This window comes from Erpetoichthys calabaricus, chromosome 4 (assembly GCF_900747795.2).
Source record: "Erpetoichthys calabaricus chromosome 4, fErpCal1.3, whole genome shotgun sequence".
NCBI classification, from domain to species: domain Eukaryota; kingdom Metazoa; phylum Chordata; class Cladistia; order Polypteriformes; family Polypteridae; genus Erpetoichthys; species Erpetoichthys calabaricus.
This window is the reverse complement of record NC_041397.2, coordinates 258,126,550-258,152,793: the sequence shown is the minus strand read 5'-3', so window position 1 is coordinate 258,152,793 and position 26,244 is coordinate 258,126,550. Positions and strand designations below refer to the sequence as shown.

Sequence of the window (26,244 nt, the reverse complement as noted above, 5' to 3'; positions counted from 1 at the left end):
CAGATGAGACATCAGTCATTTTTCAACCATTCTTTTAGTTTTATTCAATTGGATTTTAACTTTTACAATTTTTTTGACAGATTATTAAATGTCCAGAAAAAAGTAAAACAGCTTCCATATCCTTTTTTTTTCTTTCTAGTTTCTAGCCAGTGTCACATGGAATGGTACCTATACACCAACTCCAATCAATGGAAATTTTAATTATTCACAAATTAATAAAAAAAAAATAGTAAATTACAAACATGAAAATATATGTTACAGGCTAGTGGAACAGATGGAAATAAAAACTGCAGTTTGAAAAATAATACTTTTTAATATGTACTTCACAGAAAGTAAAGGTCTAGCAGTGATACAAATCTAATCTTATATTCCTAAAATGTCAGTATTAGTCAAGCTTCCTTTTCCTATTGCATTCCTCTTTATCTGTCTCAATAAGTGCTCTGGTTTTACAAGTTTTATTTGAAACATTATTCTTTCCTTTAACAATTTGCCACTCCTGATTGTTTAAATCCCCCGAAACATTAAACAGTTGTGTTCCTGCTTAACAGCTTCCTTTGCTTTCCCCCTAGATAGGAAGGCCGCATTTTCTCCATTGTCCTCTGTTTAGACTTTTTCAAGTCGAGTGTGAGGACAATGCAATGCAGCTAGAAATTCATCTTTGGCATTTGGTGATTTCCTAGCATGTTCAGCCAGTAAAGCAAACAGACTGGGCTGGAAATTGAAGCTGAGGCCCTGGAGCTCAGATATGTAAAAGTAGGCATGGATGTGGATGAGGAGAGAAAATGGTAATTAACAGGTGACGTGATTGAAATTTTCACAATTATGAAAGAAAGTGGACCAGTCGATCAACCTGTTATTTTAGAAACTTTGTCTTTACACATAAAAGAATAGAAAAATGGAATAAGCTACTGAGGAGTTTGGTGGTTGGACTTCATAGTCATTTAAAACTCATGTTGATTTCATTTTGGACTATTCTAATGTTGTAATGTCCTATTGTGGACATGTGTGCTGACCAGGTTCTTTGTGAGTGACACAAAAATAGAATGTGTTTAAATAGCTTATTATGTAATTTATCTTTCTGCAGCAACTAAAGAGTGTGCAAAAAAAATTACATTTACTGCTTTTACCTAAAAATATAGACGTGCTGTTAGTTAAAATCCATACCTGCTTGTTACCAGTTACCTTTCTCTTCCTCACATTGCCATCATCAGTGCACCAAAACTACCAGCAGATGGCGATGTTGCCAGATATTTATTAATTCTCTGAGTGCTTTAAACTCACATCTATATATTTAATAGGCAAAAAATACCCTGTGTTCTAAAAATTTGACAATTTGCTAGAACAAAAAGTATTTAGAAGATTTAATAAAGCATAAACCTTAGGCCTGTTTTGGGCTAATAAGAGGAAATGTACTTTATAAAACTGTAATGAAGTGAATTGTTTAGGAATGATGATGGGTGTATTTTCCAAAGTAAAGTCTGTTGTTTAAATATAAAACAAAAATACCCTCTGCCTCAATGTGAGAGCATTGACTTGAGGCCCCATTTTTTTAAAAATTTTTCTGTATCTTGAAGATGGCAAGCATTAAACCATATAGTGATGACCATAGTGCATCTGAAGCCCTTTCCTTGTGTGTAGCTGTCACACACCCCACTCATTACAAGGTATTTGGTACAATATACCAGATGCATATTTATATTGCTTTCTCTTAGCAGACTCACCTGTGGTGGCCATAGCAGATTAAAGTGCTTTTTGAGCTGATGTCCACTTATTTGAACCAGAAGAAAAGGGCTTTTAAAAACGGTGATCAGCATGAGCTCAAGAGCGTGCAGAAGGAACTCCGAGTCCAGCTCAGGGCGGCGAAGGAGCAGTACAGGAGAAAGCTGGAGCAGAAGTTGCAGAATAACAGCATGAAGGAAGTGTGGGATGGGATGAAGATCATCACTGGCTGCAGCTCGAAGCGGGGTACCACCATTGAGAGAGATGTGAAGAGAGCAAACCAAATGAACAACTTCTTTAACAGGTTTGACCACCCTAACCCACTCTCACTCTCACCTCGGAGTATTGCACCCTCCACACATCCTTCTGCTGATACCAGCATAGGAAAGACATCCCCACCCATAATTACAACAGCGCAAGTGAGCAGAGAGCTGAGGAGACTTCGTGCCAGCAAAGCAGCGGGTCCAGATGGAGTATCGCCACGACTGCTGAAGGTCTGTGCATCGGAGCTGGGGGGCCCTATACAGCGCATCTTCAACCTGAGCCTGGAACAGGGGAAAGTCCCGAGGCTTTGGAAAACATCTTGTATCACCCCAATCCCAAAGGTATCATGTCCTAGTGAGCTGAATGACTTTTGGCCTGTTGCTCTGACATCACATGTGATGAAGACCATGGAGAGGCTGCTGCTTCACCACCTTAGGCCACAGGTTCAACACGCCCTTGACCCTCTGCAGTTTGCATATCAGGAGAAGGTGGGAGCAGAGGATGCCATCATCTATATGCTACACCGATCCCTCTCTCACTTGGACAGAGGTAGTGGTGCTGTAAGAATTATGTTTCTAGACTTCTCTAGCGCCTTCAACACAATCCAACCTCTGCTCCTTAGGGACAAGCTGACAGAGATGGGATTAGATTCATACCTAGTGGCATGGATCGTGGACTATCTTAAAGACAGACCTCAGTATGTGCGTCTTGGGAACTGCACGTCTGACATTGTGGTCAGCAACACAGGAGCGCCACAGGGGACTGTACTTTCTCCGGTCCTGTTCAGCTTATATACATCGGACTTCCAATACAACTCGGAGTCCTGCCATGTGCAAAAGTTCGCTGATGACACTGCTATCGTGGGCTGCATCAGGAATGGGCTGGAGGAGGAGTATAGGGACCTAATCAATGACTTTGTTAAATGTTGCGACTCAAACCACCTACACCTGAACACCAGCAAAACCATAGAGCTGGTGGTGGATTTTAGGAGGCCCAGACCCCTCATAGACCCAGTGATCATCAAAGGTGACTGTGTGCAGATGGTGCAGACCTATAAATATCTGGGAGTGCAGCTGGATGATAAATTGGACTGGACTGCCAATACTGATGCGCTGTGCAAGAAAGGACAGAGCCGGTTATACTACCTTAGAAGGCTGGCGTCCTTCAACATCTGCAATAAGATGCTGCAGATGTTCTATCAGACAGTTGTGGCGAGCGCCCTCTTCTACGCAGTGGTGTGCTGGGGAGGCAGCATTAAGAGGAAAGACGCCTCACGTCTGGACAAACTGGTGAGGAAGGCAAGCTCTATTGTTGGCATGGAGCTGGACAGTTTAACATCTGTGGCAGAGCGAAGGGCACTCAGCAGGCTCCTATCAATTATGGAGAATCCACTGCATCCACTTAATAGTATCATCTCCAGACAGAAGAGCAGCTTCAGCAACAGACTGCTGTCACTGTCCTGCTCCACTGACAGATTGAGGAGATCGTTTCTCCCCCAAACTATGCGACTCTTTAATTCCACCCAGAGGGGTAAACGTTAACATTCAACATTATACATAGTTATTGTCTGTTTTTCTGTTTTTCACCTGCATTGTTATCATTCTTTAATTTAATATTATTTATTGTATCAGTGTGCTGCTGCTGAAGAATGTGAATTTCCCATTGGGATTAATAAAGTATCTATCTATCTATCTATCTATTTTCTAAATATGCTTTTTTAGCCATTGGATCATAGAAACCTGGGAGGAAATCTGTGTACCTCCAGCATATTGTTTTTTAGAATTAACCATACAGAGCAGCACAGGTACAGACAGAATAAAAGTAGTAAATACATATAAATAATAGCAAAAGTTATTGTATATAAGCAATTGGGTAATTATTATACTATATAGCATTAATACAAATGTATTTATTGAAATATTTAAAGTTGCCTTCAATTTTTGCTCTTCCACATTCTTAAAAAATCTACTTCCTCATCCATGTCATTGAAGATGACAAATGCTTTACCTTTGTGCTTGGCTGTTTCACGTTCTGTACTGTTGGATGTTGGAGTGTTAAATGCAGTTTGTGGTGTGTTTTGTATCCAGCATTATTTTCGGCTAATATATTGTGGTCACTGGTGGCTAGAGACATTGGACAGGTTGCATATTATCTCTGGGTCTTAACTTACAGTGTGTATGTTGTGCAACTTGTGGACTTTAAAGGTTTGCCAAGAGCGTGGTAGCGTTTTTCTAAGGCAGATTTCTATGTATGTCAGTTTCGTTTTGTTATCTTTTTCTTACCAGCATTTCTTTTGTATCTGTTAGAGTAACTGTAGGTTCAGAATGAAGGAAAAGGTCAGTATTGGAATAAAACCTTACACTAGAATTAACTGACAGTGTTTTATCCATCAAGGGACACTGAACATACTGATTACCGTCATATTTTTACCAGAAGGTATTCTGATGTCAGTGACCTCGGCGATCACAATCATAGATTAGCAAATCATAAAAAGCAGCATCCAAATTGTGTTGCGGCTAAACAAAATTAGATCCAAAACTGTTTGAACAAAGTCAAAAACGTTATAAACTTTAAAAATAAGAATGTAATTGCAAGCTACACACTAAAAAAATAAAGAATGGTCTGTATAGAAAAAAAGTGTGTCACAACATTTTCTATTCTGTTACTAATGCCACCTAAAAAGAACGCTGAGAGCTGAAGATTTTTGCCCACCAATATCAAGGATGAGTGTGTAATGGTTGGGGATCCTAAAAATAGTGTTTCTCCTAGTGCTGGGCAGTATACCGGTTCATAATGAAAAACTGTTTTTTATTTTTGTTATGATATGGATCTTTCTTATACCGCAACACTGGTTTAAATTGCCTAAACAACGTTCGGAACATGAGCTGCGGAAACTTGTTTAAGGGGGACCTTTTTCACTGTTACACTGGTGTTGTGCAGAGGCTCTTTTTCACTGCTACACCACTAAACAGGCATGCAACGGAGTACATGCGGTAGTGGAGGAATTGCGCTGTGAAAATGGACAGATAACATTCCAAAACTGAAGCTGTAGCAGAAGATAAAGTTGAAAATGATGACACAGAAGAACTTTGGCTGGAAAAAGGAGTCACATCTCTTGTCTAGAGATACTTTGGATTTAAAAGGTCGGATGTGGACCGTTATGTTCAAATGTGTGAATACTGTTTCTATACTACTGGATAATACTGCAAGCCAAGTTGCACTTGGGGGGTGCCTGTGTTTGTGATAATGGTGGCTGAAGTCCTATTACCAATCCTGACAGACTGGGGCCTGCCAGTCAGAAAGTCTAGGAGCCAGTTACAGAGGGTGGGATGTCCAGGGATTTGTTCCCTTGCGCCCTATGCTAGCTGGAAAAGGCTCCAAAGTAAGTTAGAAATTGACTGACTGATTTGCTTCATTCGTGAGCTTTTTGCCAGTTTAGTGGCAGCCAGCAATGAGCCTCAAAAGCACTTCAACACTATTTGCTGTTTCCAGAGCATGCCAGAATAATTTTAAAAAAGAAAGCAGATCTTGTTCCAGAAATTCTTTGACCACAAGACTTCATGCCATTCAGAATATGGTTGTTGAGTGCCTCTAGATCCTCATTTATCTCCTAAGCATTTGGAGAGGTTCTGTCTCTTGCTGAAGGGGCTAAACTTTCAAAAAACCCTAAAGAAGCAATATGTGTGTCCCTTTAAATTTGCAGAAAAGAAGCAAACATAGTCGTTACTTAAAGAAAAGCTTAGAGTTGGATATTAATGAGAGAACCCCACTCAGTTTGCTTGCCTCCAATTTGGCAAAATCATTAAAATGTTTGTGATCCTTGCTAAATTCAGCAAAATGCATTGAGGAAAAACGGGACTAGTTTTGAGCCGGTTATAAAGTGCAATGGTCTTTTAAGTGTCCCTCAGGGCTAGAGAAAAGTCTGGAAACTGTGTTGGACAGATTATTGTGGCCACATATGTGATCTGAGTTGGAGGCAGCAGTGCTAACCACTGTGCCTCAAACAACAAAAGTCACAGAGAGAACAAATACCCAAACAAAATACAATAAACTGGCCCAAAGTAGAAGTAAGTAAATAAAATATCATTGCACTTAAAGAGTTGCAATCTTAGGGAATACATTGGCCATGCCACGAAACGACTGCATGAGAATGGCACATCCCATCATTTGAAGTCGCTGGTGCAGATGCTTAATTCTTCCTTTATGAAGAAAGAAACACTTTGTATATTGTAATAAATGCTTTGTTTTTATTATTTCTCAGATGTGTTTTCTGATGAGGAGAGGAGGAGTGCTCCTTTAAGGGTTGTTTTGAGATCTGGGCACATGGGTAATTTGCATGCATAATTAGCCATTTGGTACTATTGTCTATCCAGTCTGCAAGTTTTTTGTTTATTTCATTTAAGTGTGAAATCATCTGGTAGTGTTTCTCAACCTTAGTGGCTTTAAGACCCATTTTTACCTTTTTAACTTCAATGGTGACCCACATACAGCAATCCAAGAGCTTTGGGAGTTAACGTGACTGCGAGTAGAAGAAATGAATGCGGTTAGAGATGAAGAAAAATATCGCACAGCACTTTCAAGTGCTTCGGTGGACTGGGGCAATGGTTTCAGTGCATCTCAGTAGCTGAAAAGAATTTTTTTTCCTCATGTGCTTGCAATTCAGTAATTGCCACATCGACAATGATCTTACAGTAGCAATGCATGAAAGTTCTGTGCATGGCTGCTACAACTGTATGATGTCATGCTGGCCTCACAGAGCATCATGGTGGCTCTTGGAAGAAAAAATTGCCTAAGCTAGCCGCACAGTGAATTTCCTGGAAAATACTTGTTGAACAAGGTCACCTGCTAAAACTGCATATTAACTACAAAAAACTCTTTGGCTAAATTCACTGATTAACAATAGTGACAAATTCTACATCAGGCTACCAAGAGACAGAGATGGTCCTTCACAAACTGAAAATGCATCAATGTAGTTAAGTGCAAAGTGACATTAATTAATTTCTTTATACTAAAAAAATGAGTCATTGGTCTCTATTTTTTATAGCTCCATTAGTGATTCACTTTCATTTATGATACAGTACTGTACATTCGTTGTTACAAAAATGCTTCTTATGTTTGTTATGACAAAAACTGTTCTTTGGCTAGCATCCCACAGTAAGCTTGTCTTCGATTCTGCATATGTAGTCTAGCTGCTTAAACACTGTGCTGCTTTTAAGCTTAGAAAAGGAATAATGAATGCTGGAAGAACTTCAAAAATTACAATTTATGTGTTGGTTTAATTTAATTGGCAAAGCATTTAAATTCTCATTTGAGTTGAAATCCTAAAGCTGTAACAGATAACCAAAAAGATCATATTCCCACAAATTATTCAGGTTAATATGAGTAAAGTAATATTATTAAATCAAAGTCTGTGATGCAGTAAAGGCCAGGAGGTTACTCAGATATATTTACTGATTTTAATTATAACAACTCAACCTTTGATATTTATTGATGTACGGTAAAGCCCTCCTAATCCCTTGTTAGTCTTCAAAAGCTCCTGGGCGAGCAGGAAATGTAAAAATTACCTTCAGGTATTTCAGGCACACTGTTGTAATGATGCCACATAATTGTGTCTTTTCTTTAACACATCATCTACGCAGAGACAAATGAGAGCTCTTAGAACTGAGGGACAGTAAAGCAATCTTAGAAGCACATCTGTCTTTCAGTAATAACACATAGCAATCTTATTTTTTAAAATGGACCCAAACTAGATGAAACAGCAAAAAGTAAAAATATTACATTGTTAAGGTTTTCTGTTGATGCTGAGTTTCTTTTATTTTGTCCGGATGCACCATATGAAGAACAGATCAGAGAGGAGTCTTCTGATCACTGCTGCCAGGCTGGATTAGGCTCCTGTTCAATTATAATTTGGGTTGGTTTCATTATATAATACAGACATAGACATATTTGTTGGTACTCCTTGAAAAAAAGAACCCATAATTGTCTCTGAAATAATTTGAAACTGACGAAAGTAATTGGTACCCATAATTGTTGTTTCCAAATTTGACAAAATCTGACTTTGGTTTAGAGTTTTGATTCAACAGAATATTTCAAATAATAACACAAACGAAAATGGCATGGGCAAAAATGATGGGATTTTTAACCTAATATTTCATAGCACAACCTTTAGAGGTAATCACTGCAAACAAACAATTCATGTAGCTCTCAATGTGACTTCTGCACCTGTCCTTGGGTAGTTTTGTCCATTCTTCATTAGCAGACTGTCCCAGCTGTGTCAGATTTGAAGGGTACCTTCTTCAGACTGCATGTTTCACTTCTTTCCATTGACATTTCATATGATTCAAATCAGGGCTCATATAGTCCAATTTTTTGTTCTTAGCCATTTTTGGCTGCTTTTAGCTGTGTGTTTTTGGTCATTATCCTGTTGGAGGATCCTGGGCAGTACATTTCACTCCAGAATGTCTCAGATAGTCTTGAGATTTCATTGTTGATTTCATTGTTCCCTGCACAGACTCGAGGCACCCCATGCTAGACGCAACAAAGCAGCCCCAAAATATAACCCTCCTAAATATAACTCTCCTCCATGTTTAACAGTAGGTGTGGGGTTCTTCTCTTTGAAAGCTTCTTTTTTTTATCTGTTGACATAGAGCCGATGTAACTTGCCAAAAAAATTCCGGATTTATCTTCTCCCGTCGAAAGGATATTCTTCCAATGGTACTGTGGCTTGTCAAGCATACATTTTAGCAAATTCCAGTTTGGCTTTCTTATGGTTTTCTTTCAACAGAGCACAGAGTCCTCCTGGGTCATCTTCCATTGAGCCCACTATCACTCAAAAAGTGACAGATGGTGCGAACAGACACTGATGGACCTTGACCTTGGAGTTCAGCTTGTATCTCTTTGGAAGTTGTTCTTGGATTTTTTTGTCTACCAATTTCAATACCCTTCCGTCCATTCTGGGGTCAGTTTTCCTCTTGCAGCCAAGTCCAGGGAGGTGATCTACAGTCCCATGAACCTCAAACTTCTTAATATTTGCAACTGTTGTCACAGAAAAAGCACACTGCTTGGTGATGGTCATATAGCCTTTGCCTTTAACATGCTTGTCGATAATTTTCGTTCTGATCTCCTCAGACTACTCTCTCCTTTTTTTTCTGTGGTCCATGTTCACACAATGATCCTAAAGACCGGAGTGACTTACTTTTCTCTGTTTAAATAAGCTGATTGACTGATTACACAGTTGGAGACATGCGTGATACTAATTAAAGCAAACAGCTTGTTTCAAAAACAATTCTAATACAATTATCTATTATCTTTTCTAGGGGTACCAACAAATATGTCCTAGCCATTTTAGAATATCTTTGTAGAATAAGCAATACTTTATCATACTTTATATACTCAATGACATACGAGGTCTAACAATTAAGTTCGCAAACTCATCCTAGAAAAAGTGCTACATACCTTATTGCTGAATATCACTACAGTTACCTTCGAAGTACTTCCCTTGGGCAAACACTGCACCAACGCCAGCGCCTAGTCCACCCTTCAAAGAAATTTGGAACTCTTTGTCTGGAATGGCCATCAGAGCTATCATTGTATTATGCTAGAATGTCCCACCCACCCCCACCCATTTTCTAACCCGCTGAATCCGAACACAGGGTCACGGGGGTCTGCTGGAGCCAATCCCAGCCAACACAGGGCACAAGGCAGGAAACAATCCTGGGCAGGGTGCCAACCCACCGCAGGACACACACAAACACACCCACACACCAAGCACACACTAGGGCCAATTTAGAATCGCCAATCCACCTAACCTGCATGTCTTTGGACTGTGGGAGGAAACCCACGCAGACACGGGGAGAACATGCAAACTCAAAATGTATTCTTTTCAATGTTTCCTTTATCTTCGGGTTAAGAAAAACGTGATTGGGGGCTAGATCAGGTGTGTAGCGAGGGTGTTCCAATACAGTTATTTGTTTACTAGCTAAAAACTCACTCACAGATGGAACTCCGACATTCTTGCGACGGCACACGCAATAAGAATAATGAACGCCATTCAGCAAGACAGCGCCACACGTCGAGATGAACACAGCTGTGAGACACTAATAGACTAAGGTTATGAAACCTTACCGAGCTGTTTGTACAGTGCTGCCAATGTAAGCGCACAGTAGCAAGTTCGCAAACTTAATTGTCAGACCTTGTATCAAAGGCATGCAGGTATACCTGAGACAACTTCTTTTCATTTTCAAGACGCATACAGCACTTTTTCAATGAGCTGTAAGGGGCCAAATTGTCCACATCTGTCTCTAGATTAGGAAGAGATGCAAGTTAAAGCTGGAGAAGGCACCAGACCCAACCATTCCTTGTCTGAGGTTTAGAGTTTTAGTCCATATTAATGAGAAGAAGGTTCTCAGAAAGTATTTTCTTAAGCTGATAAAAAATGTCCTCTTTAAAAAAAAAAAAAAAAAAAAGGAAATGTCAGACTTAGAATCTAAACGTGAGTAGATCTTTTGGAAATCAATCTGAAAAATGCTAGGTGCTCTATATGGATGTTGTCATACAGGGGCAGTAACATAATGTGTGATTATTATTTCTTCCACTTTTTCATGCAAGGTTTTACTGGAGTTTTTTCTTGTTTTCTTGGAGAGTCGAGGCTTGGGGGGCTGTCAATTAAACAGGGTCCATTAAAGCCCATTGAGGTATTCCTTGTGTGATTTTGGGCTACACCAACAGAAACTGTTGTTGTTGAGAAAGTCCTACTCATGTAGTATGAATGTGTGTTTCATTTATACTGTGTAGTGCTTTAGGAAAATTCTTAAAAATTAGTTTGTTTTAATTTCATATGCATTAATGCTCTTTTTATTCTGATTTTATTATTTATTTGTCAATACCTTTTCTCAAAGCATCATACAAAACAAAAACAGACATTTGTTACATATGAGATCGCAAAATTAAAGCATTTTGACATATGCAAAGTAAAACTGAGGATAGATTGGTCATCTGCAGCTTTCAATGACTCTGTGAATAAACAAGTAGTACAAATCTTAAGCAACTGATAATACAGTAAATGAAAACATTTTCACCAGGAAAATTGTGATTACCGTTGGGTATAAATTTTTCTGTGCCTCTGTTTTGAATTTAGCCTCTTTAGTAGCAGTCATGTGACGCTAGATTATATTTATTCATGTTTACCTTGTGGTGTATGTGACATTTCGAGATTTCCACCATAAAAAGGTAAAGGTTTATGATGAATTTTATATTCTTAGAAGTGTAAAGGATACAGTCTTAATGTTATCCTCTGCACTGTTCTACACCCATATGTATCTTCTCAAAGAAGTCTTTAGAAATCAAGAAAATATTTAGTTAGGAGCACCATTTTTCTGTAAAAATATTACAAACATGAAATTATGTGCCATAGTTCGGTTTAACTGGATTGATGCTGTATCACAATTTCAATAGAGTCATGAATGGACATGAATATTTCTTGCCTTTTGTGCTAAGGTCCTATAGGTGACGGTATCCATGAATCAAATGAACCTGCCCCCAGTCCATCTTAGGGTACACTCACCCATATAAATTGTGAAGCAAAAAAGGGGACAACTCCCTATAGTTTTTCAATAACGACACCTTTAATATTGTTGACTCTCAATAAGTTAGACCTGTTGTTAAATGTTTTGCATTTGGAATCTATACATTACCTTTTAGTTGTGTTATTCCACATGGCGCAGGAATGACAGGGCATCCTAGCAGGTACAAGCAACCTTATCAATACATGAATTGTACTGACCCACTTCTTCTGGCTAAAGCACCATCAGGAACATTTTTCTTTATTTGAAGAAGAAGAAGAAAAAATAAAGATGTTAAAAGGTGGAAGTTCTCTTTCTGATGGCTTTTCTCATCTTGACCTCTTACCCAAGGATGTTTTTTTCCTGACATGCATCATATTGGAGAGCAGAACTCTTCTGAGACTCTTACTGTCACGAACCATTTAATACAGCTCTCCCTTTCCTTATCAGAGATCTATTATGTAAGCGAGGTGAGACCCCAGGTGATAATACATTCTTATTTTCTCTGCTCCTAGATATTGCATCCCTTTCATACCCATGTTGTTTGAATGCCTTCTGCATTGCTGTGTTTCCACTTCAGCAGGTTATTATTGCTCTCATGTCTTTTATGCTTCCATTAGTACTTTCTTTTGCCTTGGCAGAGCAGCTTTGGAATGTTGCCTTGTGTTGTTTTTACTGACTAACCTTTATGAAAGCTTTTATTTCTCAAGGGTTTGCTTAGGTTATACAGATGAAAAGATCTTTCTTTCTTTCTTTCTTTCTTTCTTTCTTTCTTTCTTTCTTTCTTTCTTTCTTTCTTTCTTTCTTTCTTTCTTTCTTTCTGTGTACCCCATTCATGTAACCGCTACTTGATAACTTTGATATTTTGTTAACGTTGTAATCTTAATTTTCAGTCTTTACACATTAAATATTTATTTTATGTAGCACTCTTCCATTATGAACACTATATAATGGTGCTTTGCAATTAGGATTCTGTTGTTTAAATATATATATATATTTTTTATTTAGGTGACATATCTAACATACATTGTCATCCTGTGTTGAGGACTGAAGTAGCCACTTTGTAGTTTAAAGCCTAAAATCTTATTTACTAAACTATAATGCTTGAAAAATAACATTTATGTTGTTGACTTGATAGAAATCTGAACAAATCCAAATCGTATCATGTGATATCATCTACTGTTGAATTCTGCTCTGTACTTGTAATATTTCTATTGCACTATTATATTGTATTGAGGATTACTTTTGTTCTGTTCTGTGTATTGTATTGTATTTAAACCATTTTTTGACACCCAATGCACACCCAACCTACTTGTTTAGGGGTCTGTCTTTGAACTGCCTTTCCCAATGTTTCTTCCATTTTTTTGTCACTGGACATTGTTAAAATTCAAAGATGTACAGATGTTTCAATCTGGGATAAAATATTGGTTTTTTCTTTATTATCTATAGGGGAAAAACAGTTGTATATTTCCAGTCTGTGCTTGTTTGCTTGCAACATGGTTCTTTAGAATGATTATACTGTACTTTTTCAGCAATGGAGAACTCATTAAATTGGGTTAATCTTCCTCACTCTATATGCATTTCCTTTTTCTGGTGTCCCTGAAGTGATAATCGTGCGTTCATCGTCATGCCCACAAAGTAGAAGAAACACAGAAACATGAACAGTCTCTTAACAGGCAACAAGGACAATGTTTTCTTTTCCTAAAATTCCTCCATTAAAGAGTGTATGAGGATGATTGGACCTGCCAGAGTAACACTAATTATATTATTAAACCATTTATGGCAAAAGTGAGCAATTTTAAGTTATTATTTCATTTAATGCTATCTTAAGCAAAGTGCCAAAGTTTTATAGATAGATAGATAGACTTTATTTGTCCCCAGAGATATAATTTACATATGATGGCAGACCGTAGCTGAAACACTTGTCTGTAGCATCAGCACTCAGCTGTTCTTATCACTTTTTGGATAGCCACCAAATGCGTGTTATCCTTAGCTGCCACAGAAAATCTGGAAAAATGTTTGGCACATTAGGCAGCAATGTCTTCAGTGTCAGGGGTTTTCCATTATATATTTTGATTGATCTTCTCAGCAGGTATTCAGCCTGGCTGATCCTTCTAACTTGTGTCATCTTGTGATGTGACTAGTATGACACTGCTTGCTTGGCTAGCCCACGGCAGAGATTGTACTCTGTCACTGTCTGGTAGTTTGACTGTGACAATTCATTTACTCCTCAGTCCTGTCATGAAAATTAAAAAAATGTTAAATTGTGTTCCATTTAATTCAGTTCAATCAGAACTCAATGCACTTTGAAATTAAACCAGGTTTCCAATATAATATTGCAGTACATGCTATAACTATTAACACTAATACATAGCCATAGAGTGGCCACTTTATTAGGTACACTAATACGGGCTTGAAGTCCCTTTGCCTCCAGAACAGACAGAATTCAAGGCATAGAGAAGAAAGGTGCGGGGACATTCCTTAGAGATGCCGGTCTTGATAGTATCACACAATTCTGTAGATTTTTCAGCCCTACAAACCTTTCATTCCAACTCATCCCAAAGGTCTTGTATTAGATTGAGATCTGGGGGCTATACACGGAAGTAAACTGTGTAGTCACTGCGTCACTGTTTTTACAGAAGCAACTTGAGATGATACATTCAGGTATATCATATGTGATATGATGCATAATCCTGCTGGAATTATCCATTTGAAAACCAGGAGAAAAGGAAGCAGACAGTAATTTATTTGTACTCATGGGGAAATTAAGATTTTACAAAAGCTTAAGAAAAATAGAACTGTTATAACATACAACAACAGCTAAACAAACACACACAAGAACATCTGGCTTGGCTAATGACAAGAGAGCTGTTACTGCCTAATGATAGGTTTGTAGGTTATAAACAGATGCATATGGACAGAAACGATGCCTGGGCATGCAGTAGATTTCAAGTGACCTTCAGTTGTTATTAAGAGATAGCATAACAGAGATAGATAAGACTTGAACTTTATTTACTTTAATGTGTTCTTTAGTTCATAATCTCAGTTATGTAGACCATCAGGCTCCCCAGCACTTAAACTTCTTCACAGCTCCTCGGGTTTTTGAATGTGTTTGAATGTACCAAGCCATTGAATTAAACAAAGCAGCAAAACATCTACCGAAATCACTCCCTCTGTATCCCACATAAACAAAGCTGGACAATGACATTCAATTGCCTATCTTTTGGTTTCACGGTCAAAGTGATGGTTCCATGTTTCATCCTCCGCATCGATGTACTATGAAAAACTTTCATTCTTTTGATATGTAACTGGAGTCCAGATCTGAGCTCATGGATAGTTTTGTAAACTATGGGTAGGCTGTCTGGATCCCCAACATGTAGGCATTTTTGAATAGTGTTCTCACGTCATTTGGATACTGAGCGCTCAGCTGTAAGATTTCTGCCTGTAAACTGCTAGTCTTTTTGGATTTGTTTATTAGAAAGTAGGAGTTATGCAGAATTGACTGCTTTTGTTGGTTAGCATAAACTAAAAGGCATCAATAAGCTGCACTTGGCCTTTTTCAGAACCCATAATTCATAAACCCCATAAGGCCATCAGTGCTTTTGTTAACAGCATTGCCACAGTATACATTTGTTATACCTGAACGTTGTTCCTGATTCCCTACACATCACCTCACAGTGACATTTTGAGGGCCATGGAACTGCATATGCACTAAGAAAGACCTTATTCTGTGGTGCTGCAGTAGTAGCTGGGACATTTGATTTTAGTTATCTAAGTAATTTGAAGACTTTTCCTGTTCCTTTTGATTAAAGTGTTGAAAGGGATGCCAGATTTTATGTACACCTCCCATAATCAAACTAAGTAAACAATTTGCCATAGATACTCTCGTATAAGTCGAAAAATTTATGCCTTAAAATTCATTCAAAAAAACAGAATCGACTTATCCGTGGGGCAACACAATTGTCCATAGAATTTGGGTAATGACATTGTACACTCAACGCTTCACAGTGTTAAGTCACCGGTCATCTGCCGTTTCCCATGGTCTTTGAAATAATTATAAGTCAGCAATACTATTGCTAATTAGCTAGTTTTTTTCTAATTTCATTAAATAATTCTTTAAACTGTGAAATACTTGAATTTGAGCATTAGCTTTTGCAGGTTTTGGATAACAAACATACCATTAGCTGCCACGTGCAACCAGATTTGGAATCAAAAGAACCAAGGCAACGCACGCTATCAATGCGATGCAAGCGCAGCCTGCGATTCAAAAAATTTCTCTGCCTACCTGTTTGTCTCGTCTGACAGTAGTTGAAAAGCAGCATCAGGAGAGAGCAGCCTGAAGTAGTCCAGCAGCGGGTGATCTGTTGTGTCCAACAGCAAGCCATGCTGTCTTGTGAAGTCCGGTAAGCCAGTTCGGCTCCCATGGATCAATGTCTGGGTATTCCTCCCACGCGAACCTTGCCGTAGCTGCATCAGCTGGCAGCCGATCAGCTGGCGCGGCATTGGCTGGTGTCTGATCAGCTGATGCCGGCTTCTGACTCTCTTGCTCGATTCCTGATCACTGTCAATAAAATCCGATTCTGAAAAATCAGAGTCTGACTCAGCAATAATGTGCAAAACATCGTCTGCCAAGTGTTTTCTTTTCTGCACTCGCTTCGCTCCCTTGTAACATATCGACGCTATCTTGCCTTTGTTTACATTTCGCAACTCACGCACACGCAAGGATTAGTTGCCAAGTCAACGAGTCTAGCATTTCTCCAAGCACAGAGGGAATGCCTGTGACGTGACAGTGAGTTTTGTCGCCATTAACAGCTGATTGTTGCCCTCTGTCTCTGATAGCTGTCAAGTTTTATCCATCCATCCATTTTCCAACCCGCTGAATCCGAACACAGGGTCACGGGGTCTGCTGGAGCCAATTGTCAAGTTTTACCCTCGACTTATACGTGGGTCATAACAAATTTCGTAATTTTCGGCTTAAACAATACACTCAACTTATCTGCGAGATCGACTAATACGCGAGTATCTACGGTAGTTAAAAAAATTTATAGCAGCAAAAATCTGTAGCCATTATGGCTTCTCAGGGCTGACACAGAGTACCCTGATATTGAAAGTCCAGAAAATATTAAACGAGAAATTCATTAAACCAGGAAAAAATTTGGTTATTATTAAGAGATGGGTTACATTGAATCCATAATTTACTGCAGTCATCAAAACAGTTGTAGCACCACCATGGGTTTTCAAAAAGATTTGCAGACTGTCATAAAAATCTTTCAGAGTGAACTTTCATATCTCAAAATGTGATATATATGGATAAAATTAGAGAATTTAAGCTGTTAAGAATATAAGCTGAATTTAAGTCTTGCTACAGTGTGGTGCGTGTCTAATTTTGTATTACAATAAAAAGTCAATATTAATATTGTAATAATCAATCTTTTGTTTTCATGTACAGTATATTGCATTTTTATACAATCCTAGTGGAATATCTCATAACATATTACACTGCACAAGTTATTTTTAATTTAATTTAGATGTTTATACAATGTATGAAGGACACTAGCCGTAGGAACTCAATAATGAAGATAATTATGTCTGTTTGTGATTTTCAGATTCTCATGAAGCAGTTTTACGATTTAATGCCGCACCAACAAAAGCCTATGAGAGAGATGTGGGAAGCAAGACGACCATTCGAATTATTAATTCTCAGGTATCACATTTTACTGTTTTTTGGGGTTTATACTTAAAATGTAAACGTTTTGTGTGGCTCCTGAAATTTATCTCCCCTTTGCTGGTTTTGTTTCTTTTGCTCAGATATGAAACCCACAATTCTATAAGATAGGTTTACTTTAATTTCATATAGATAGATTAGTATAACATGTTACTCTCGCACTAGAATTTGAGAAGTCGCATCTCAGTCAGAAAGGTAAGTTAATCAAATTCAAAAACAGAAAATTCTGTCTATTTCAGTAAAATATCGTGTCAACAGAATTGGTAACCTTATGATGATTTTGTTGTTATGCATTTTGCCCTTAGAAAAAAATATACAGATGTTTAGATTTTTTTTTCAATTTTCTTTTTATATCTTACTAGCTGACCCCCATGGCTCATCCCACATAGTAGTGAAACAGGACAAACTTTAAAAATCAATTAAAAAAATGTAATTCTGGCCAAGCAGAAGGTAGGTATGCCCCAACGTCAAACGTTTGCACTGTATCTGATCATGTTCAGCTCTGACGGGAGAGCGTCCCCTGTGTGGGGAGAAAAGCACGTGGCCGTGATATTTGTGGCAATCAGCTGCTACCCTCTAAAACTCATGGAGCTCTGATCTCTCTCTCTCTCAAAAACGTCAAACATTACTCCTTAACAATCTGTAGATGATAATGTCTGTTGAACAAACAGGTATCGCAAGCTAAGTGGAAGCGAAGCCCCGCCCATCTCCCCTTGGCCCGCAGCCTCTCTCTCAGATTCGCGCAAATAAATCAGTACCGCAAGCGAACTATGATAGTTAGCATGATGAGAGAAATCGCAAAATCAGTTGGAATGTTCAAACAAATTATTAAAAAAAACCTGATCTACAGTAAATCCATTAAGTTGTTCTCTCATTCGCTAACTAAGCAGATATAAGGAACGCCCCGAACCTGGTGTGTGAGTGAGAAGGGCCCCACCCCCCTCCACTCGGCCCGCTGCATGTCTCTCAGATTCACACAAATAAATCGGTACCGCAAGCGAACTACGATGAAAGAAGTTGCAAAATCAACCAGAATGTTAAAGCAAATTATAGAAAAAAAGCAGATCTAAATCCGTTAAGTAGTTCTCTCGTGAAAAGCGGACAGACAGACAAACGTTGGATTTTATACAGTATATAGATATAGATGTGGTTCAACATAAATCATGAAAGAGCCTGTGTCCACTTACTAATCGTATGTGAAACCCAATCCTGTGATTCAGTGTAATTGTAATGCAAACAAATATCTGTTCTGATATCATAATACAGTATGTTTTTCCAAGACACGCGTTGAATTATTTAACCTAATATATTATCACATGTGCTAGCCTTCACTGATAGAAAAATGACAATGATACCAGTGTAGCCACATTTATCCAGGGTTTCCAAAATTCTTTTACTTTCAACTTGCTTCATAGAAAGGTTCAGGCAATGAGTGTGACATTTACTCCAAATATGTTCATGTTAAAAGTTTTAATAAAATTCAAAGCAAAGTTCACACAAGAATAAAGTGAAAAATTGATAATGCGAAATGGAAACCTTCTTATATAAGATGTTTCTATTTAAGGCTTACATGTCTTGCTTTGTTTCTATTTGTTACCACATACTGTTAGAAAACTGTACGACTAGCAGAGAGACTATGTTCCTAACTGACTGTTTAACATTCTGAGACGGTAACCTTACAGGGGTAAAAGATTACACCATTATCTAAGTAACTGTAACTTATTTTCAACTTATATTTTATTCAAATTAAACAAACACATACATTTTAATCTTAACATTAACTTTCTAAGATTGACTTTTGCAGCCAGTATCAATCCTTTGTTAAGGGAGCACATTGTAATATAATGTTAATGGCCTTGTGATTGGTGTCTCTACCAGGAGCACATTACTAGTAGTAGTAATATTGTCATGACTACAGTATAAAGACAGATTTATTGACGGGCAGATGGTAGGCATTGCAGTAATAAAATGTAGGTTCTTTTGAGTCAACCATTCCATTTACTCCTAGCATAACATTCTCAAACCCACTTGATGAAATTCATTGTTTTGAGGCCCATTACTCATGTTGATTTTATAGACATTCCCTGGTGGGCTCAATTACAAATCTCTTTAGAAAATATTAAGCTAACCGTGGAAGTTGGAAAAAATGCCTATAATGTGTACAAAGCAGTTAATACAGTACAGAAAATTAGGACATACATGATGGGTACGCACGCACGGTGGCGCAGTGGTAGCGCTGCTGCCTCGCAGTTAGGAGACCCAGGTTCGCTTCCCGGCTCCTCCCTGCGTGGAGTTTACATGTTCTCCCCATGTCTGCGTGGGTTTCCTCCAGGTGCTCTGGTTTCCTCCCACAGTCCAAAGACATGCAGGATACGTGCATTGGCGATCCTAAATTGTCCCTAGTGTGTGCTTGGTGTGTGTGGGTGTGTGTGTGTGCCCTCCCCAGGGTTTGTTTCCTGCCATGTGCCCTGTGTTGGCTGGGATTGGCTCCAGCAGACCCCTGTGACCCTGTAGTTAGGATATAGCAGGTTGGGTAATGGATGGATGGATGATAACAGATTTAATGCAGAAGTTGAAATGCACTGAATTCCACCTAAATTTGCTCAGGCACCTCATACATGAATTGGGGAGAGAGAATCAACAAAGTTGAATAAATGCATGTTAAATGGCTTGTACATCTTTATACTGTACAAGCTAAGCACCGAGGACAGCTAATCTACTGTAGGAATGACTCTGATTTTTCACATTTTGAAATAGTCACATAAGTAAAAATAACAGAATAGTACTTTAGGCTTTTATTTAATGTATTCTTTATATGTTCTGTAATTTTAGAACCCTATAATCAAGTTATAGTCTGCCTCTGACAGGTTGGTCCAGTAAAGTAAAAATGCCTCATAGTTGCTAGAATAGGCTCCAGCTGCCCAGCGACTCTGTCCTGGATAAGCTGGTTAAGAAAATGGGTGTTCCATGTGGAATTCCTTTCTTTGAAAACATAAATGAGGCACAATGTAAACTTTGCTAGATAAAGGTGAAATTTCATAAGTCATTTACAACCATGCAAAGTTAAGGCGAGGCAAAAGTTTTTTTATAAAGCACAATAGCAGCAGCCAAAACTGAAACCAAAGTGCTGTATAAGAAAGGGTAAAAGAAGTAATTAAAATTACACATATATTAAGGGTGAGTCAAAATTACGTTAACATTTGAATGGCGGAAGCAATTTATTCACAAAACATGCTTCATATGTGCAAGATGATTTACAAGAATTTAAAACTGCTGCAATAACCCCAATACTGAAAAAACCTGGTGACTAATTTCAGTAATTTTCATCCTATTTCTAATCTACCCTTCATTTCTAAAATTCTTGAAAAAATAGTGGGCATTCAACCTTATTCTCATTTATCTCAAAAAAATCTGTATGAATAGTTCCAGCCTGGTTTTCGTCCCCTCCATAGTACAGAAACGGCTCTTATCAAAATTACTAACAACCTCCTTATGGCAGCTGATTCTGGTTTAATTACTATTCTCATCCTTCTTGATCTGAGTGCAGCCTTTGACACTATTTGTCACACCACTCTTCTCAATAGATTATCTTTGATTGGCATTAGCCACACTCCACTAGACTGGTTCAGATCCTTCCTCTCAGGCTGCACTCAGTTTGTTCAGCTTAAAACTTTCACATCCCAACCCACCGCTGTTACTTCATGTGTGCCCCAGGGCTCTGTCCTGGGGCCCCTCTTTTTCATTATTTACCTCCTTCCCCTTGGAAATATCTTTCGTAAATATAACATTAGCTTCCACTGTTATGCTGATGACACCCAGCTCTATCTCACTAGCAAACCTACTGTTTCCTTTCCACCCTCCTCGCTTATTAATTGCATAGCAGAAATCAAATCCTGGTTTTCTTCAAATTTTCTTAAATTAAATAGTGACAAAACTGAGGTTCTCTTCATTGGTACAAAGTCAACGTTATCCAAAACTGATCATTTTTCCTTTGTTATTGATAATTCCTCTGTCTCCCCTTCCCCACAGGTTAAGAGTCTGGGTGTCATCCTTGACAGTACTTTATCCTTTTAGTCCCACATCAATAACATCTCCCGGTCTGCATATTTCCACTTGCGTAACATTAATCGTATTCGCCCCTCCCTCACTCCCCACACCACTGCTATCCTTGTTCATGGCCTGGTCACTTCTCGTCTGGATTATTGCAATTCCCTTTTCTTTGGTCTTTCACGCAAGTCTCTTTATAAGCTTCAACTGGTCCAGAATTCAGCTGCCCGCATCATTACTAGAACTCCCTGTATTCACCATATCACTTCCGTTTTGCAGCAGCTTCACTGGCTTCCAGTTAAGTTCTGCATTCAATTAAAAATTCTTCTGTTAACTTTTAAGGCTATCCACAACCTTGCCCCTCCATATTTGACTGACCTCCTCCATGTTGCTATTCCCTTCCATACCCTTAGATCCTCTTCCTCCTCCATTTGACTGTCCCGATCGTCCATCTTACCACTATGGGGAGCAGAGCATTCAGTTGTTCTGCTCCCCAGCTCTGGAACTCACTACCATCTGAGCTTAGAAATATTGAATCATTTTTACTTTTCAAATCTAAACTTAAAACTCATTTGTTTAAGACTGCTTTTTCTCTCTAATTACAATTGCTCTGTCTGATTTTAATTTTTGTATTTTAGTTTTGTTTATAATGTGTGTTTTATCTATTGTTTGGTGTCCTTGAGTGTCTAGAAAGGTGCCTACAAATAAATAAAATGTATTATTAAATGTATTGAATGTCTCAACCTGTTTGCCATCATGTTCAACACACAAAAACCAACGAGCAACAGTACCATTTAAAGACCGGACACACATTTCGTGGGAAAGGTGTAGTCGAGATAAAAATAAACCATTAGTGTTAACATAATTTTGACTCACCCTGTATATATATATATATATATATATATATATATATATATATATATATATATATATATATATATATATATATATATATATATTCATAGGTCTGAATCTGATTATTTGCATAGTTACCTATCAGGTAACTCTTCTGGTTGGTCGGCCACTTGGCAATCATCTACCACATCTTCTTAGTTGCAAGAAGCAGATCATAGGTATGTGATACAGTAGCTGCCAAATAATACAAAGAGGACACGAAACATGTCTCGCCCTAATTGAAGCATGGTGTACACACTGCTTCCCCTTATGAGGATCAATTGCCGACTGGTCAACCGACCAGAAAATCAGATTGTAATTCAGACTTATCAGTGTAATACTCTAATCTTCACCCTGTCAAGTAAGCGAACCAGCTGCCTTGGTGCAATGTCAGGGGCTTTGCCTCAGGCACTGACATCTGCGGTTCGATGTTCTAATCAAAAGAAAAAAATAGTGATTTCCATGAATTCTTCAAAGTATGATTAATTAGCCTTTCATTTTCTCTGTTATCAGATACTTGCCAAGCCACATTACAAATTTAATACCAGTGAAATCTACAGAAATGTTACTTTGGTTGCCTGGGATCCAGCACCTTATACTGTAAATCTTCATAAGGTAAGTAAGCCCAGTAGTGTTAATGGACTCCTGTAACAAACAGAAGCTGAAGACAACCTGACCTCTAATTAATTAAATGATTTACTATGACTGATCTTTAGAAGATGCATATGAAAGTAAACTATTGTCCAAAAAATGCAAGAGCGTTAAAACAGTAATATTTGTAGTTTTAAGTGTAATTACTCAGATTAACACATTAGTAATATATTTTCCTATACATAAAATTAAAATTATCATCTTATGACTAACATTCGTCAGTTTCCCAGAACTTAGTAGAGTTATCCCATCATCACCAAATGGGGTGGCACGGGAGTGAAAAAGCTAGGTTTTGGGAAAAGGTCTCATGGACAGATAGATATGTACACAATGTGTTGGGCAAAATGGACACAGCCCAAGGTCTTATAAACACACTACAATAAGTAGATAACAGTTCAAAAAGTGCACTTTCAAAAATGTGAAATTAATAAATAAATGGTTAAATGTGCTATAAAATACACAATCTTTCAAAAAACATCTTGAAAATTACATTCACTCAAATCTTTCTTCCTTTCTAGGAACTCCACTTACGAGTTGATTTAGTCTCAACCAGCTTTTGCTTAGTTAATTTTATTTTTAATTTTGTTTTGCCATCCCTCTCACTAAAGATCAGTGGGTCACTAAGGTTTCTGTTTCAACACAACTCCAGCCCATCTTGCATACATCCATAAGCAACAACCTGAATGACCTCAGATTCTCTTAGATTCAGCTACTAAATTCTCAACAGGCTTTTCTAAGCTTCTCCTGCTGTCAGCTGACAAGGGACCTGGTTACCCATTTCTCCTGTCATGCGTGCCACACCCCGTTAAGCAAATGCGCTAACCCCGTGTGCTCACAAACACCTTCTAACTCCTGCCCCCGCTTCCTATGCCCGGCGAAATGCACAGTTTTAATTCCCAGCTGGTACGCTTCAATAAAGCCGCAAAAGCTCACTTTTTAAAACTTTGCTTTACTTCTAGCAACAGCAAGTGAGCTACTTAAAAAAAACAGACAGGCAGAAGCTGATAAAACTACCCAAGGGGCTCTTTGAGGAGCAACAACTACAATGCTGTTCAAAATCCTGCAAAAACACATCATCCTACACTGCTTCATTTGCAGTTGGAAAGATGGAGGTAGGGCGGCACGGTGGCACAGTGGGTAGCACTGCTGCCTCGCAGTTGGGAGACCTGGGGACCTGGGTTCACTTCCTGGGTCCTCCCTGCGTGGAGTTTGCATGTTCTCCCCGTGTCTGCGTGGGTTTCCTCCGGGCGCTCCGGTTTCCTCCCACAGTCCAAACACATGCAGGTTAGGTGGATTGGTGATTCTAAATTGGCCCTAGTGTGTGCTTGGTGTGTGGGTGTGTTTGTGTGTGTGTCCTGCGGTGGGTTGGCACCCTGCCCAGGATTGGTTCCTGCCTTGTGCCCTGTGTTGGCTGGGATTGGCTCCAGCAGACCCCCGTGACCCTGTGTTTGGATTCAGCGGGTTGGAAAATGGATGGATGGATGGAAGATGGAGGTACTTGCTGTTTCTCTGATCTTTATTTCGAAAGCTGAAGACTAACAGGGGCACAGCTTATTATAAACAGCAAGACACCACACACTGTCCCGCAGAAAGCTGGTGATGGCACATATAAAACTAATCCGTTGTTAAGGGTGTTGCATTCTCACACCAGCATGCAAAGCTGATAGAAATCATCCATAAAAAATATAGTTGTTAGTGTGGTTACAGGAGGCTCTCTGAAATACTCATTTTTTTTACCTTGCTTGTGATATGGGAGAACACATTTTTTTGTTCTGGAGAAAATGAGTTTGCAGTTAAAATATAATGCCTTACAAGATAATGTTTGTAAAGCATTTTATGGCCAGCTTAACACTTTCGTGGCTAAACCGTGCATTTCTTGTGTGATATATTGTATGACATGGTGGGTTTGTCTGTTCAGTCACTTAAGAAATGAATGTGCAGGTGAGCTGTAATGTAAATATGCCACTAATGTAAACCTGCTGTAATTTTTTGCTACCTATATGCAATAAAATGCAGTGTATGACCTAAAATAATAAAAAGATAAGCAGTGAACTGCCAAAAGTTTAAATTTAAAGTTTAGGCTAGCAAAAACTGAAAAAAAAAGTTCAGAATATTATAAATTGGAATAGGTTACAACCTACAGATGTTCTGAAGCAATTAAAATAAATGATAATGACATGAAAACGGCAGTTAACAAATGAAATGAGACAGAGCATTATTACCCTTATACTGTAAGTGTAGGCCTTTCATTTAGAGAAATTGCCAAAAACATCAAAGTGTCAGTGAATGTGGTATTCTACAAAAGCAACTGGAAATTGGAAGAAACTCTGATAGGAACAGATCTGGCAGACCCAATGTCACAACCCAGCCTGTGTGATAGGCACCTCACAACACAACAGCATCAAGCACAGATTAACAGTGGTCGAAAAAAGCAAGTCTTAGTTTCCACTGTGAAGAGGAGCCATAGTGCTTTGACAGGTGGGTGGCAGTAAGAAAGCCATTCCGTAAAGGACAAAATAGGGCCTTGAAATACCAGCTGAGGACAACTGCAGACTGGAAGAGAGTCTTATGGACCGATGAATAAAAATTTAAAATCTTCAGTTCATCACACAGGGTGTTTGTACACCGTTGAATTGGTTGAAGGATGGTTCCTCAGTGCGTGACACCAACTGTCAAATTGAGAAGGAAGTGTGATGGTCTGGGGTTCTTTTGCTGGAGGCAGACTTGGTGACTTGCACAGAATGACTGGTATTCTGAATCAAATGGGTTACCACAGTTTGGCTGTTATATCAACAAAAGGTGGCTACTTTGATGAATCAAAAATATGAATAAAATTTTATACACTTAATGATTCCTTGACTTATTTTTTTTAATTGTCATTCTCTATTTTGCTCTATGCATTGATTTCATGAAACATTTAGGCATAAATTGTGCATATTTCCATAAAAACTGAAACAACTGTGGTGTTCTAAAGCTTTTGACCAGTAGTGTATGTGTGCATGAATGTATGTATATACATATGTGTGTGTGTGTGTATATATATATAGTAAAGTAACCCATTTGGAAATATAGCAAAATATATTTTCCCATAGATATTTGATTTGTTATTTTGCTTTTTGACTGTCATTCTGTGGAATATTTTTGTGATGAAAGTACAGAGAAAATCCTAAATTGAGTTCTTTGTTCACAGTGGTACAAGAACCCAGACTACAACCTTTTTATACCCTATGTGGAATTCAGAAAGAAGCATCCACTTCAGCCCTTTTACATAATCCACCCTAAATTCATCTGGCAGCTCTGGGATGTCATTCAGAAAAACACACAAGAGAGAATACAGCCGAACCCCCCTTCTTCAGGCTTTATCGGTAAGCAGAACTGATTGGT

General features: G+C 38.5%; 1 protein-coding gene across 3 annotated transcripts in view; it reads left to right on the top strand.

Annotated features, from left to right (window-relative positions):
- Positions 1–26,244, top strand: part of LOC114650806 (beta-galactoside alpha-2,6-sialyltransferase 2-like) — a 170,683-nt gene that overhangs the window by 127,514 nt on the left and 16,925 nt on the right. For all 3 annotated transcript variants that reach the window (XM_028800684.2, XM_028800683.2, XM_051926796.1), the window contains 3 exons: positions 17,150–17,247; positions 22,723–22,824; positions 26,051–26,225. In XM_028800684.2, the coding sequence (XP_028656517.1) occupies positions 17,150–17,247; positions 22,723–22,824; positions 26,051–26,225 (375 nt within the window). The remainder of the gene's footprint in view (positions 1–17,149; positions 17,248–22,722; positions 22,825–26,050; positions 26,226–26,244) is intronic.